The sequence below is a fragment of the Scyliorhinus canicula genome, chromosome 14, assembly GCF_902713615.1.
Source record: "Scyliorhinus canicula chromosome 14, sScyCan1.1, whole genome shotgun sequence".
Taxonomy (NCBI): domain Eukaryota; kingdom Metazoa; phylum Chordata; class Chondrichthyes; order Carcharhiniformes; family Scyliorhinidae; genus Scyliorhinus; species Scyliorhinus canicula.
Window position 1 is genome coordinate 46,741,618 of NC_052159.1, and position 15,973 is coordinate 46,757,590.

General features: G+C 49.2%; 1 protein-coding gene across 2 annotated transcripts in view; it reads right to left on the bottom strand.

Annotated features, from left to right (window-relative positions):
• pan3 (poly(A) specific ribonuclease subunit PAN3) overlaps positions 1-15,973 on the bottom strand; it is a 238,230-nt gene that overhangs the window by 35,463 nt on the left and 186,794 nt on the right. For both annotated transcript variants that reach the window (XR_005463200.1, XM_038818382.1), the window contains exon 14: positions 6,582-6,721. Coding sequence is in view for 1 of the 2 variants with exons in the window: in XM_038818382.1 (XP_038674310.1) it covers positions 6,582-6,721 (140 nt within the window). In the remaining variant the exon portion in view is untranslated. The remainder of the gene's footprint in view (positions 1-6,581; positions 6,722-15,973) is intronic.

A 15,973-nucleotide genomic window follows, 5' to 3' on the forward strand; every position in this document is an offset into this window, starting at 1 on the left:
TGTGCTTTTGATTTCCTAAGCCTTTTCCCATTTAGAAAATAGTCTATGTGTCCATTCTTCCTACCAAAGTGCATAACCTCACACTTTTTCACATTGTATTCCATCTGCCAATTCTTTGTCCAATCTCCTAGCCTGGCCAAGTCCTTCTGCAGCCCCCATGCTTCCTCGATACTACCTGTCCCTCTGTATATCTTTGCATGGAGCAGAAGTGGCAGATATTCAGTAAGGCTGGGAGAGTTGAATGAGCACCAAGCTCTGATTTAAGAGCCATAAAGCTGACTTACATCTTTATCTCCTACTGAGCTGTGGCTTGATATGTGTGAAATGAAATCAATGAAAGAAAGAAAAAAGGAATCAGAAATAACAAGCAAGGCAGACAATATGTTGCTACTCAGTGCAGAATCATAAACTAACAGAAAGCAGGAGGTCATTTAACCCATGGAGTCCGACATGACTCTTTCAAAGAGCAAGTCAGTTAGTCCTACTCTCCTGCTCTTTCCTGATATCCCAGCAATTTTTTCCTCCTTTAAAGCACTTATCTAATGTCCTTTTAAAAGCTACTATTGAATCTGTTTGCACCATCCTATCAAGTAGCACATTCCAAATCTTAACCACTCACTGCATGAAACATTCCTGTTCACTTCTTTTAAAACAATTGTTTTAAACCAGTGTCCTCTGGTTATTGACCATTCAGCCAATTTCCCTTTAATCTCTATCCAAATGATGTAAAACACCTCTTAACCATCTTTGCTCGGGGAAGAACAGCTCCAGTTTCTCCAGTCTACTCACTCAACTGTATTATTAACTACAATCCATCATGCCTTGAACCATTCTAGTCAATTTATTTTGTACCATCTCCAAGGTCTTCACATTCTTTCTAAAGTGTTGTGCTCACAATTAGATATAATAATCCAACTGAGGCCGAACTAGATTTTTAAATAGATTTAGCATAAATAAATAGTTGTATCAACTTAGATGATGCTCTTTGGGTCTAGTGGCTGATTCAAGCTGCCCCCTCCGAGCTGTAAACTCAATTTTTTGTAAATTTAAGGCCTTCCTTGAATAGAGTGCAACATGGTGCTATTTTAAAAGATAAACTGTATCATTGCACAATTAAGAAGAAATTAAGTTCTGTGGAGAAAAAAACCTTAAGGCTACAAGCTTTGAATATACGCTATTATAAAAAATGAAACTAATGTGTTTATGGGTTATAGCTCTGTAATAGATAGGTAAACATACAGGTATTTGCAAGAGCCTATGAAACTTTATTCAGTCCATTGTTTCTTTTCTTCCATTTAGTTCAAGAAACTGGTACAACAATCAAATTGATTTCTATTTTATTATCGCTGAACTTCAGAAAGGAAGCAAAAGCATTCGCAAAACTGAATCATGGACAAGTCAACTCATAAAACTGAGACCATGTCAATAATACTTGTTAGGAGTTAGGTTTAACCGAATCCAGTGATGTGTAGAGTCTACTTTATATGTGGATGAAGTTTAACTTTTATATACAAAATAAGAATACTCTCCATTGTGTATTTTGGGGGGGGGGGGGGGGGGGGGGGGGGGGAAGGGTCAGGAAGTGAAACATATTCACTTGCATTCCCAGTCAGATGCTCTGCCCAAGCTCTGATCACACAAAAACTGAATTTGAAACTTTTTGCATCTTTGGCTGGTCCTGAAATTGTGGCCACATGGAACAAACCAAACATGAGGACCCATACCTGCACCTTAACTGGCTAAATATATTCTAAAAGCAACTTTTCATAAACTAGGAAGTAAAGTCTTCAGAGGAAAAGATGTTTGCAAAATTGAAATCAGTCTCCAGAGCATGTATGGTACGTTCTTCCAAAAAGAACCAGAGCAAATCAGTTGCGATGAGAGTTTCAAACATTCAAAAACCCGACATGAATGACGGGTGGTGTGATAATAGAAAAAAAAATAAGACCTAAGAAAAACAAATTTTGTCTTTAATTTTGGGTGCATGAGTGAAAATTGAAGTGCTGGAACAAAATTATGCTGTTGAATTAGTCTCAGGGCTAGGAGGAGGAAGCCCTCGTAAAATGACAGAGGAAGACATCGGGAGGAGAACTCCATGTCTTTCCTGCTGGCGCAGAACATACGCAAGGTGAGATCCAATTGGCATGGATGCCCGCCAATAAGGTGGGTAATCAATTAAAGGCTACTTCCTACATCCGCTGGCATTTTACTGACACGTGGAGGGGCTGCCACGGTGTTTTGGGGGGAGGGGCTCCACTGTGTGTGGGGGGCCTCCACTGTGTGTGTGGGGGGGGGGCTCCACTGTGTGTGGGGGGGGGGGCCTCCACTGTGTGTGGGGGGGGGGGCCTCCACTGTGTGTGGGGGGGGGGGGGGCCTCCACTGTGTGTGGGGGGGGGGCTTCCACTGTGTGTGGGGGTGTGGGGGGGGGCCTCCACTGTGTGTGGGGGGGGCCTCCAAAGTGTGTGGGGGGGGCCTCCAAAGTGTGTGGGGGGGGCCTCCAAAGTGTGTGGGGGGGGCCTCCAAAGTGTGTGGGGGGGGCCTCCAAAGTGTGTGGGGGGGGGGCCTCCAAAGTGTGTGGGGGGGGCCTCCAAAGTGTGTGGGGGGGGCCTCCAAAGTGTGTGGGGGGGGCCTCCAAAGTGTGGGGGGGGGCCTCCAAAGTGTGTGGGGGGGGCCTCCAAAGTGTGTGGGGGGGGGCCTCCAAAGTGTGTGGGGGGGGCCTCCAAAGTGTGTGGGGGGGGCCTCCAAAGTGTGTGGGGGGGGCCTCCAAAGTGTGTGGGGGGGGGCCTCCAAAGTGTGTGGGGGGGGGCCTCCAAAGTGTGTTGGGGGGGGGGCCTCCAAAGTGTGTGGGGGGGGGCCTCCAAAGTGTGTGGGGGGAGGGGGCTCCACTGTGTGTGTGGGGGGGGGGGCTTCACTGTGTGTGGGGGGCCCTCCACTGTGTGTGGGGGGGCCTCCACTGTGTGGGGGGGGCCTCCACTGTGTGGGGGGGGCCTCCACTGTGTGGGGGGGGCCTCCACTGTGTGGGGGGGGCCTCCACTGTGGGGGGGGGGGCCTCCACTGTGTGGGGGGGGGCCTCCACTGTGTGGGGGGGCCTCCACTGTGTGGGGGGGGGCCTCCAGTGTGTGGGGGGGGCCTCCAGTGTGTGGGGGGGGGCCTCCAGTGTGTGGGGGGGGGCTCCAGTGTGTGTGGGGGGGGGCCTCCAGTGTGTGGGGGGGGGCCTCCAGTGTGTGGGGGGGGGCCTCCAGTGTGTGTGGGGGGGGGCCTCCAGTGTGTGTGGGGGGGGGGCCTCCAGTGTGTGTGGGGGGGGGGCCTCCAGTGTGTGGGGGGGGGGCCTCCAGTGTGGGGGGGGGGGGGGCCTCCACTGTGTGGGGGGGCCTCCAGTGTGTGGGGGGGGGCCTCCACTGTGTGGGGGGGCCTCCACTGTGTTGGGGGGGGGGCTTCCACTGTGTGTGGGGGTGTGGGGGGGGCCTCCACTGTGTGTGGGGGGGGCCTCCAAAGTGTGTGGGGGGGGCCTCCAAAGTGTGTGGGGGGGGGCCTCCAAAGTGTGGGGGGGGGGCCTCCAAAGTGTGGGGGGGGGGCCTCCAAAGTGTGGGGGGGGGCCTCCAAAGTGTGGGGGGGGGGCCTCCAAAGTGTGGGGGGGGGGCCTCCAAAGTGTGTGGGGGGGGCCTCCAAAGTGTGTGGGGGGGGGCCTCCAAAGTGTGTGGGGGGGGGCCTCCAAAGTGTGTGGGGGGGGGGGGGCCTCCAAAGTGTGTGGGGGGGGGGCCTCCAAAGTGTGTGGGGGGGGGCCTCCAAAGTGTGTGGGGGGGGGCCTCCAAAGTGTGTGGGGGGGGGGGGCCTCCAAAGTGTGTGGGGGGGGGCCTCCAAAGTGTGTGGGGGGGGGCCTCCAAAGTGTGTGGGGGGGGGCCTCCAAAGTGTGTGGGGGGGGGCCTCCAAAGTGTGTGGGGGGGGGCCTCCAAAGTGTGTGGGGGGGCCTCCAAAGTGTGTGGGGGGGGCCTCCAAAGTGTGTGGGGGGAGGGGGCTCCACTGTGTGTGGGGGGGGGGGGGGCTTCACTGTGTGTGGGGGGGGGCCTCCACTGTGTGGGGGGGGCCTCCACTGTGTGGGGGGGGGGCCTCCACTGTGTGGGGGGGGCCTCCACTGTGTGGGGGGGGGCCTCCACTGTGTGGGGGGGGGGCTTCCACTGTGTGGTGGGGGGGGGGGGGCCTCCCCTGTGTGGGGGGGGGCCTCCACTGTGTGGGGGGGGGCCTCCACTGTGTGGGGGGGGGCCTCCACTGTGTGGGGGGGGGCCTCCAGTGTGTGTGGGGGGGGGGCCTCCAGTGTGTGTGGGGGGGGGGCCTCCAGTGTGTGTGGGGGGGGGGCCTCCAGTGTGTGGGGGGGGGGGGCCTCCAGTGTGTGGGGGGGGGGGGGGCTCCAGTGTGTGGGGGGGCCTCCACTGTGTGGGTGGGGGGGGGCCTCCACTGTGTGGGGGGGGCCTCCAGTGTGTGTGGGGGGGCCTCCACTGTGTGGGGGGGGGCCTCCACTGTGTGGGAGGGGCCTCCACTGTGTGGGGGGGGGCCTCCACTGTGTGGGGGGGGCCTCCACTGTGTGGGGGGGGCCTCCACTGTGTGGGGGGGGCCTCCACTGTGTGGGGGGGGCCTCCACTGTGTGGGGGGGGCCTCCACTGTGTGGGGGGGGCCTCCACTGTGTGGGGGGGGGCCTCCATTGTGTGGGGGGGGGGGGGCTGCCACTGTGTGGGGGGGGGGGGCTGCCACTGTGTGGGGGGGGGGCTGCCACTGTGTTGGGGGGGGGGCTGCCACTGTGTTGGGGGGGGGGGCTGCCACTGTGTGGGGGGGTTGCCAGCCAGATAAACCCTGCGGCCTCCTCGCCAGTTTCCAGAAGATATGCAGCCCTCCATTGGACCATGAAGGTATTGCTAGCAACAATGACCACCCTGGCAGCATTGGTGGCAGTGAACCCCTGCCCCTGATTTCTGGGGTCTGGCTGGCCACAGCATGGTAAAAAGGAAACTTGACCTTGGCTACAATGGTGCCTCAATGTGGAGTTGCCGCTCCTTCCTTAAGGAGCGGCCATCTCAATTGGTGGTATTGCCCAAGGCTGCTGTATTGTTTGGCCTTTGAGTGAGCCAGCTCTGGAGTGTGGGTCATCATCCTCAACTGGACAATGGTCCAAGGCTATCACTGGTAAAATGCTCTCCAGGGTACCACCATCCACCTGCATGGACTCGGGTCCAGTTTCGCTCCCAGTGGCAGCAATACCTGCCCTCTAATAAAATTCTGCCCATAGGGTCAGCAGACCTGGGTGATCCGATTTGAAGTGTGAAATGTAAATTCGGAAAATATTGCAGATTCTTCAGTAGGATAGAGGAAATTCCCAATTTGTATGTAGTGGCTGATTAAATGAAAAATCCATATTAAAATTAAAACAAAAGATATAGAATTAATACTTTGAACTAATGACCAAACATTCAATAGAAAGGAAAATAAATGACCATGATGTTCAAAATAAAGAGCACTCATCTACTAAACATTGATTTAAGTTGAACTGCTGAGTAACAAACAGATCAGTAGTTTACGTGAAAAGAGATTGGGAAGCACGGTAGCACAAGTGATTAGCACTGTGGCTTCACAGCGCCAGGGTCCCAGGTTCGGTTCTCTGCTGGATCACTGTCTGTGCGGAGTCTGCACGTTCTCCCCGTGTCTGCGTGGGTTTCCTCCAGGTGCGCTGGTTTCCTCCCACAGTCCAAAGACGTGCAGGCTAGGTGGATTGGCCATGATAAATTGCCCTAAGTGACCAAAAATGGCCAGGATGGGTTATTGGGTTAAGGGGATAGGGTGGAAGTGAGGGCTTAAGTGGGTCAGTGCAGACTTGATGGGCCGAATGGCCTCCTTCTGCACTGTATGTTTATGTTCTATGTTCTAGATTATCTCAATTTTAAAAGTTATCCTTGCTCCAGTGAACTGCATTTCTCTGTAATCTGAAGAACCTTTTTCTCCTTCTTTTGTTTATGAAAGGAGGCAATAAAAGACTAGCATCTATTGAGTGTCTTTTATGCCCTCAGAACATCCTGAATCACTTGACTGCCAATAAGGTACTTTTGAAATGTCATCACTGCTGTAATTTCGGAAAGACAGCAGCCAACATTGCTCTGCAAGTTCCCACAAACAGCAATAAGTTAACGGCCAGCTAATCTAAGTTTATCGTGTTGAAAGATATATATTGGTCTGGACACAGAGGAAAACTCCCCATGTTTTTCTTCAAAATAATGTCAAGGGATCTTTTACATTCACCTGAGAGAGGAGATAATGCCTCGGTTTAATGCTTCATCCAAGAAACAACACCTCTGACAGTGCAACTCTCTCTGTTCCAGGCTGAAGTGTCAGCCCAGATTTTTGTGCTCAGTCTCAGGAGTGGAGCTTCTAAACCCACATGATTCTGACTCAAGATTTCTACCGACTGAGCCATAGCTGACAGGTGCTGACACAGGAAGAAAACATGCTGTTGGCAGAACACATAACCGCAGCTTAGAATATTTCAATCAAAATAGAAACTTACACTAATTAAGGAACAGCTTTGCGAAATAACTTACAGAATTAGGTTTTTAAGATCTGAAGAATAATTGAGGGACACCAGCTCCATAGCCTTTTGTAAATTCTCTCGCTGGATTCCTGCCACAGAGTTGCAAGCTAAGGCCAAAACCACTTTTCCTAGAGAGATCAGATCTGCTTGCTGGTGCAAGAAAACACAAATTGGGAATTGAAAGTACATCATGATTATCAACATCAGGTTCACTACAAAAACATTGGTTTATGTGTCCATGCTTGCTGCTTTGTGTAAACCTTTTTGATACAAAACCTCACATGGATTTTCATTTGCATAGATGAAGTTCAAACTATTTATTTCCTTATGGACCGACTGAGTAGCAAGCTGCTTCTTCCTGCATTCAAACTTGCTGCTCGCAAAAGGGTCTGCTTCCTGCTAAACAGCCACGAACACACTGTTAATGGAATGACTCAAGGATAACTAAGTTATATTTGAATATGGAAAAGATTGTCTTGCATATTGTTCTCATTCTGGACTAGTATTGTTGCACCAGCTTGCCAGAATGCAACTCAGGTTCACATGCAAAAGAAATGACCTCATTGCGAACAACATACAGAAAGGCACTAAACATCATATGCAATCAATGACTGCTTTCCAAAAAAAAATGGGACAAGTTTTGTTGGAATGGGACAAGCTTCATTGTTTGGACAGAGAAAAATAAAATAGACGCTGGAAATCTAAAATAAAAACCAAAAATGCTGGAAATACTTAGCATGTTTGGCAGCTTCTCCATAGATGCTGTCATGCCAGCTGAGTAGCTTCAATACGTCCTGCCCTGGTTAGTCAGAACTGCTTGCGCACATTTAGGGTTTAAAAAAAAGTTCACCTTTTGCAAATTTTCGTCTACAAATTGATGGACGTGCAAGCCAACAACGGTATAGTGAGGGAAACAGGGCAAATGGGACGTAGGTGAACAAAGGAACAAATGTGGTGAATTCAATGCCAAATCATGCAAAGAGAGAGGGTGGAAAGAAAGATTGGATGGGAAGTATGCAGGGGAGACAGAGAGAGAAAAGACGACAAAGGGGAAAGTAGTTTTTAAAAAAAAACATTTGACATCTTGAAAATAGCTTGAAACAATTCATAACCTGAAGGACAGAGTTCATAATTGTAACTGTTTACTTTGGGCAAAACGGCGTGATTAGCAGTCATTAACAATCATCACGTTGCATGTTTCAAAGTTTAATGGTGCAAGTTTAATGGCTAATTTAATAGGGCAGCACGGTAGCATTGTGGATAGCATAATTGCTTCACAGCTCCAGGGTCCCAGGTTCGATTCTGGCTTGGGCTACTGTCTGTGCGGAGTCTGCACATCCTCCCCGTGCGTGGGTTTCATCCGGGTGCTCCGGTTTCCTCCCACAGTCCAAAGATGTGCAGGTTAGGTGAATTGGCCATGATAAATTGCCCTTGGTGTTGGGTGGGGTTACTGGGTTATGGGGATAGGGTGGAGGTGTTGACCTTGGGTAGGGTGCTCTTTCCAAGAGCTGGTGCAGACTCGATGGGTCGAATGGCCTCCTGCTGCACTGTAAATTCTATGATACTATGAATTTGCAAATGTAGTAACTTCATGAAAATAAGGATATGGTTAATTGTAAGATGCCATTTTCACAAAACTAATTGAGCAGTGCAAATTGGCAATTGTTGCCAATTTGCAATTCCAGGATATCTCTTCCTTGCTACATGTTACTGGCCTATTTGTGCATTAATATTGGTGTGCTTCATTCAGATGCCACCACATATGAAATATAACACCAAGCCTTACACTTATTGTGCTTCAACCAAGTCTCAGAACGCAGTAGAATTTTGGAAATGGAGAAATTGGGTAATCGAGTGGCTCATCACTACATGCTTGTACCTTTTTTTTAAAAAATAATTATTATTCAAATTTTCACAAAATATCAATAACAAAAAATATCAAGAAAAGAATAAACCCCCCCCCCCCCCCATGTATACTTGCTTCTGCCTTTCAACTGTTCAACGGCTGAAACCATATAATTATTTCATGCAACAACATTCCTGATGGCATAGCAGGTATTGTTACCTGTTTGAATTGATTTTGAGTTCAAGTAAACTCAATAGAAGCTCAAAGTAAAAGTACAAGATTCCAGTTAGGGGAGGCAATGGCATTGTCGCTGGATTAGTAACCCAGAGACCCAGGGTAATCAACTGGGAACCTGGGTTCAGAAGATAGTGGAATTTAAACTCAATAAAAAAACCAACTGGAATTAAAAGTTTAATGAGGACCATGAAACTATTGTCATTAAAATCCATCTGGTTCACTAATGTCCTTTAAGGGAGTAAATTTGCCATTCTTACCTGGTCTGGCCTACATGTGGCTTCAGACTCACGTCAATGTGGTTGACTCTTAAATCACCACGCAGTTTGAGGGCAATCAGAGATGGGCCCAGCCAGCAATGCCCACATCCAGTGAATGAATTTTTAAAAACCCTGACTTAACCTCCCATCACTCTGATCTTACATAGCTGATCATTGACAATGTTAAGGACATGATATAAATGCAACTTCTTCTTGTTGCTGACCGGAATTCATTATGCAGAAATAACTGTGCCTCAAACAATCCACGGGCACGATTCTCCGCACCCCACGCCGGGTGGGAGAATCGCAGGAGGGCCCCCCGACAAATTTCACACGCCCCCCCCCCCCCCCGCCCCCGGCTCGGAAGAATCGCCGCTCGCCGTTTTTCACTCCGACCCGGATGGGCCGAGCGGCCTGCCGTTCGCGGCCGTTTCACGACGGCGGCAAACACACCTGGTCGCTGCTGTCGTGAAACGGGAGAGAGAAGCCCGTTTGGGACTTGTAGGTGGCCTAGAAAGGAAAGAGCACCACGACTGTGCTTGGGTGGGGACAGGCCCGCGATCGGTGCCCACCATTCGTCGGGCCGGCGTCCAAATCGGACGACCTATTTCCCCTCTGCCCCCCCGCAAGATCAAGCCGCCACGTCTTGTGGGGCGGCCGAGGGGAAAGACGGCCACCGCGCATGCGCGGGTTCGTGCCGTCAGCGTCATGACGTCAGCCGCGCATGCGCGGGTTGGAGCTGGCCAACATGCGCATGCGCGGCTGACGTCATTAGGCCCACCGGCCGCGTCATTCTTGGCGCGATGCCCCCGCGGCCGAGAGTTACAGAGCGCCGCCCCAAGCCCCACTGGGAGGAGAGAATAGGGGGCGAGGAGCGGCCTCCAAGGCCGTCGTGAAACTTGGCTGAGTTCACGACTGCCCTCCCGATTTTTCCCGGGAGCGGAGAATTCCGCCCCACATGTCTGATTCCCAGAGGCAAGTTAGCAATACCAACCTTTATTTGAACAAGCATATTTTCTGAGTTGGCATACACATTATATAGTATCATAGAGCTTAGCCATCAAATTCTCTTCTGTCACTTTACTTCTAATTATCTGGTTTGACATTACCTTCACAAATTGACATTTTACATTCTTTCCAATAATCCTCATGTTTGTAAATCATAACACATAGAAGCTAATACATTGAGCGTCCATAGCAGTGGCCTAATGGATATAAACATTGTGATATAGACAAGGAGATCTCAACACAAACAACTTAGTTTGATATTCCATTTGAATAACACCTCCAATTCCAAGCATGTACTGAATTAATTGATCTCAGCCAGGACAGCCATTAGGATACTACAAAATATTTCAATCAATTAGGATAGGGATGGAAAACCAGCCCAACATCCCATTTTAGATTACTACCCATTGTGCTTGTGTAGGCATTGGGCAGAATTTAATGATCTTTGCATGGCACATTTGGAGGCAGGAGTGGGATATTTAATCGCGGGGGGAATTTAGTGTGGACGCCTTCCTTTCCCTGATTATGACCTGGAGCAGAAAACCTCGTGAACAGCCTTTACACCACCTGTAGCCACCTGGGTGGCCACGTCCAGATTCCAAAATGGATAATCGCAAAGAGTGCAGGGAAAAGTGGACAGCACTAGAAAAACAAGCAGGTGTAAGGTTTCCTGTGGATTGGAACGTGCAGAACCCAGACAGAACTGAAACTACAAGCCATTAGCATAGTAATGAGCTATCCCTGGGGACAAAAAGAAACATTGAAACAATCGGTACCAGGACAGACACCCCGGCGCCAGTGGAGGCTCAAACAAAGGCAGGCCAACGGTTACCCTAGAGCCCGCCCAATGATCAGGGAACGACCCCGTTATTGGAGAGAATAGATATAAACGATTGGGCCATGGTCCAATTAATTGGGACCAAGTCCAGGGTCCGCTCAGAAGGGCGCAAAACCCCATGGGGTATAAAACAGAGTCCCCAAGGTCAGTTCGCTCTTAAGACTTAAGAACTCTTACTTTCTCCATCTTCACCTTGGCATTTGGCTCTCAGCGACGAGAGGCCCGCCAAGCACCAGCCAAGTAAGTCTAAGGTCAACGCACGCTACGAGATAGACGCTCCTAGCTACTATTCTATACCAGTTCAAAGCCAGCAGTATCAGAACCAGACAACGGCCATTGTTCCTCTGAGTGGGCACTCGAAGCTAAGTGTAGGCTTTTCGTAGTAGTTGTTTAGTGAGTAGAGTATGTGCATGAGTAATAATTGACTGTGTGTATAAATAAATGTGCATGGATTTCAAACTTACTAACTGGCGTATCGAGTCATTGATCAGTATTCGGCTTTGAACTCTGTGGTGGTATCAGAAAGATACCTGCCGACTCTTGAGCAAAGGTAATTAAAACAGAGCAAATTAAGGGAAAGCATAACGAGCAACACATCCCACCAATTAATGCCCGCTTATGGACCCCATTTTGCTGCTGGTTGAATATCACCTGCGAGCAAGGCAGTCGCCACGCGGGATGCCAGAAGCCTGCAAAGCAAACTGAGGGAAGGCACTCAGTGTCTGATTGAGGAACATGGCATCAGAAAGCCGAGGGGAATGGGAGTTAACTGTGAGTTAAGAAACGAGCAACAGATTTTGTATGACCTCCAGTTTATGCAGGACAGTTGTAGGAGGCTAGCCAGGAGAGCCTTGAGATAGTCAAATCTAGAGATGACAAAGTCCAGCAGATGAGCGGAGACCAGGGTGAAGTTGAGTGATGTTACACACGTACCAAATGACAGCCTTGGTGATGGTATGAATAGGAGGTCGGAAGCTCATCTCAGGATCACTTGTGACATCAAGATCAATTTTTTCTCAATGCTCTCATTCATATTTTATGACATCCTCTCAACTTCATAATGTTGACTGGGATTTTTCATTCCGGGCCTAAGTCCCATGGTGGAGACAGGAATCGGGAGTGTTTCCCACCATGGAGTTAGGAAAAAAATTACGCTGAATCGCGTGGTGCTGGGCTCATTAATTACATGGTTGGAGTTTCCCAACATATTGCACAGCGGGGCAAGCTGAATGATGAACATCCTGCCGAGATATCTGAGCGCCATATTTAAAAGGTGCTCTTTCATCTACTTTGCCACAAATCCACCATGGAATGATAAGATGACCCAGTGATCCCAATGAGCTCCAGCATCCAGATTCAGTGATGTTTCCTGCGATATGCTGTTCGATGCAGTGGAGGTCAAGAGGAATGTCCTGCACTCAAGAGGCTGAGCCATGTGACCAACCCTGCATAGGAGGAACTCACCAGGGTGGTCAATGACTCCAGACCCACAACAATATGGTTGACTCTTAAATGCTGTCTGAAATGGCCTAGCTAGCCACTCAGTTGTATTTAACCGCTACAAAGAAAACACAAAGGAATTAAACCAGACAGACCATCCAGCATCAACTTAGGCACAGGAAACAACAATGGAAAACCCAGACCAGCAAAGTCCTCCTTACCAGCATCTGGGGGCTTGAGCCAAAATGGTGAGAGCTGAATAGTTGAGCAACAGCCTGACAGTCATACTCATTGAATCATACATATGTTGATCCAGACACCACAAACACCACTCTTGTTACGTCTTATCCTGGCAGGACAGACCCAGCAGAGGTGACGGCACAGTGGTATACCGTCAGGAGGAAGTTGGCCTGGGAGTCCTCAGCATCGATTCTGGACCCCATGAAGTCTCATGGCACCAGGTCAAGGAAACCTCCTGCCGATTACCACGTACCTTCCCCCTCCATAGCTGATGAATCAGTACTCCTCCATGCTGAACACCAATTGGAGGAAGCACTGAGGGTGGCAAGGGTTCAGAATGTACGCTGGGTGGGGAACCATCACCAAGAGTATTTCAGTAGAACCATCACAGACCACAGACCGAGCTGGTCGGGTCCTAAAGGACATAGCTGCTAGACTGATTTGTGGTGAGGGAATCAGAAACAGGGAATGACTTACTTGACCTCACCCCCACCAACCTGCCCACTGCGGATGCATCTATCCATGACAGTATCTATAGCTGTTATGTGACCACCGCACAGTCCTTGCGGAGACAAAGTCCCAGCTTCACATTGAGGATACCCTCCATCGTGTGCCAAACTTTAAACATCTACCAACTCAAGACTGGGCACGATGAAGCACTGTAGGCCATCAGCAGCAACAGAATTGTACTGAACAACAATCTAAAACCTCATGGCCTGGTATACCCTCCACTTTACCATTAGAACCAAGTCAGGGGATCAACCATGTTCAATGAAAAGTGCAGGAGGGCATGCCAGGAGCAACACCAGACATACCTAAAAATGAGGCGCCAACCTGGTGAAGCTACAACACCGGGTGCCAAACAGCATAAGCAACAAGAGACAGAGCTAAGCAATTCCACATCCAACGAATCAGATCAAAGTTCTGCAGTCCTACCACGTCCTGCCATGAATGGTGGTGGACAATTAAACAATTCACTGGAGGAGGCGGCTCCACAAATATTCCCATCGTCAACGATGGAGAAGCCCAGCACATCTATGCAAAAGATTAGGCTGAAACACTCGGAACAATCTTCAGTCAGAAGTGCCGAATGAATGATCCATCTCGGCTTCCTCTGGAGGTCCCCAGCATCACAGATGTCAGTCTTCAGTCAATTTAATTCACTCCACGTGATATAAAGACACCGCTGAAGGCACTGGATACTTAAATTTGTATGGGCCTTGACAATATTCCACCAATAGTCCTGAAGTCTCGTGATCTGGACCTTGCCGCTGTTTCAGCACAGCTACAGCACTGGCATCTACCCAGCAATGTGCTAAAACTGCCCAGTTATGTCCTGTTCATAAGAAACAGGATAAATCCAACCCGCCCAATCTCGATCATCAATCGAGAGTGATGATACTCTTGATCATCAGGAAAGTGATGGAAGGGATCATCAACAGTGCTATCAAGCAGCATTTACTCAGCAACAACCTGCTCGTGGACGCCTAGTTTGGATTGCTCAATTCCTGACCTCATTACAGCCTTGGGGCAAACATGAACAAAAGAACGGAATACCAGCGGTGAGATGAGAGTGACTGCCCTTGACATCAAGGCAGCATTTGCCCGAGTATCGCATCAAGGAGCCCTAGCTAAACTGGAGTCAGTGGGAATCATGAGGGAAACTCTCCACTGGTTGGAGTCATATTTGGCATAAAGGAAGCTAGTTTGCGGTGGTTGGAGGTCAATCAACTCAGCGCCAGGACATCACTGCAAGAGTTTCCCAGGGTAGTGTCCTAAGCCCAACCATCTTCAGCTGCTTTATCAATGACCTTCCTTCCATCATAATGTCATAAGTGGGGACATTTACAGATGACTGCACAATGTTAAGCATGACTCGCGACTTGGACATAACTAAAGCAGTTATGTCCAAATACAGCAAGACCTAGACAATATCTATGCTTGGGCTGACAAATGGCAAGTTAGATTTGCACCACACAAGTGCCGGACAATGACCATCACCAACGAGAGAGGATCCAACCATTGCCCCCTTGACACTCAATGGCACTACCATTGCTGAAACCCCCACTATCAACATTCTGGGGAGGTTACCATTGACCAGAAACTGAACTGGAGTGGCCACAAGAGCAGGTAAGAGACTGGAAATCCTATAGTGAGTAATTTGCCTCCTTACTACCACCCCCCCCCCCTTCCAAAAGCCCGGCCACTATCTACAAGGCGCAAGTCAAGAGAGTAATGAAATTCCCTCCCCACTTGCCTGGATGAGTGCAACTCCGACACTCAAGAAGTTCGACACCATCCAGCACAAAGCACTTCGATTGCTACTCCTTCCACAAACATTCAATCCGCCCATCACCGACGGACAGTGGCAGCCATGTGCATCATCTATAGGGTGCACTACAAGAACACACCAAGGTCCTGAGGCAGCATCTTCCAGACCCTCGACCCACGTACCAGCCTCCCCGGACAGGCGCCGGAATGTGGTGACTAGGGGCTTTTCACAGTAACTTCATTGAAGCCTACTCGTGACAATAAGCAATTTTCATTTCATTTTCATTTCATTTTCATTTCATTTCATTTTCATTTCACTACCAAGTAGAAGGACAAGGGCAGCAAATATCTGGGAACACCACAACCCAGAGGGTCCCCTCCAAGTACCTCAGCATCCTGACTTGGAAATATAGCACCGTTCCTTCACTGTCGATGGGACAGAATCCTGTAATTTCCTCCCTAATGGCACTGTGGGTGTAGGTAAACCTCAGGGATTGAATTGGTTCAAAGGCAACGGTTCACTACCACCTTCAACGGCAATCAATGCTGGCCTAGCCGGTGACATCTACATCCCATAAATGAATTTTAAAGTATCCCCATCCAAATTTCCCCATCCGAAATTTTGAATCATATTTTCAAAAAGTGAATATGTACCTCCGAGGTGTATTAAACGTTTATCACATTTTTTATTCATTTATGGAAGTGGGCATGCTGGCCAGGTCAGCACTTAATACCCATGCCTAACTGATCTTGAGAAGGTGATGAACCTCTGTGATCAGTGTACTCCCCATTGCAATTTTAGATAGAGTCCCAGAATTTTTACCCAGCAATGAAGAAAAAGCGATATAGTTCCAAATCAGAATGGTGTATGAACGAAAGGGAAACTAGCAGTTAGCAGCGTTCCCATGCACCTGCTGCCTTTGTCTGTCTAGACAGCTGATGTTATGGAATCAGGAAGTGCTGCCAGTGCCCATAGCCTTTGATCAATCAGTGTGCTCAATCCTTTGAAGTCCCGAAAGACATGCTTGTTAGGTGAATTGGACATTCTGAATTCTCCCTCAGTGAACCCGAACAGACGCCGTAGTGTGGCGACTCGGGGAATCTGACAGTAACTTCATTGTAGTGTTAATGTAAGCCTAATTGTGACATGAATAAAGATTATTATTGTAAACGTGCAATGAATTGAACTGGGTCAAGACAGCCTTCTGTGATGTTGGAAACTTCTAGAGGAGGCCGAGATGAATCATTTGCTCAGCACATCTGGC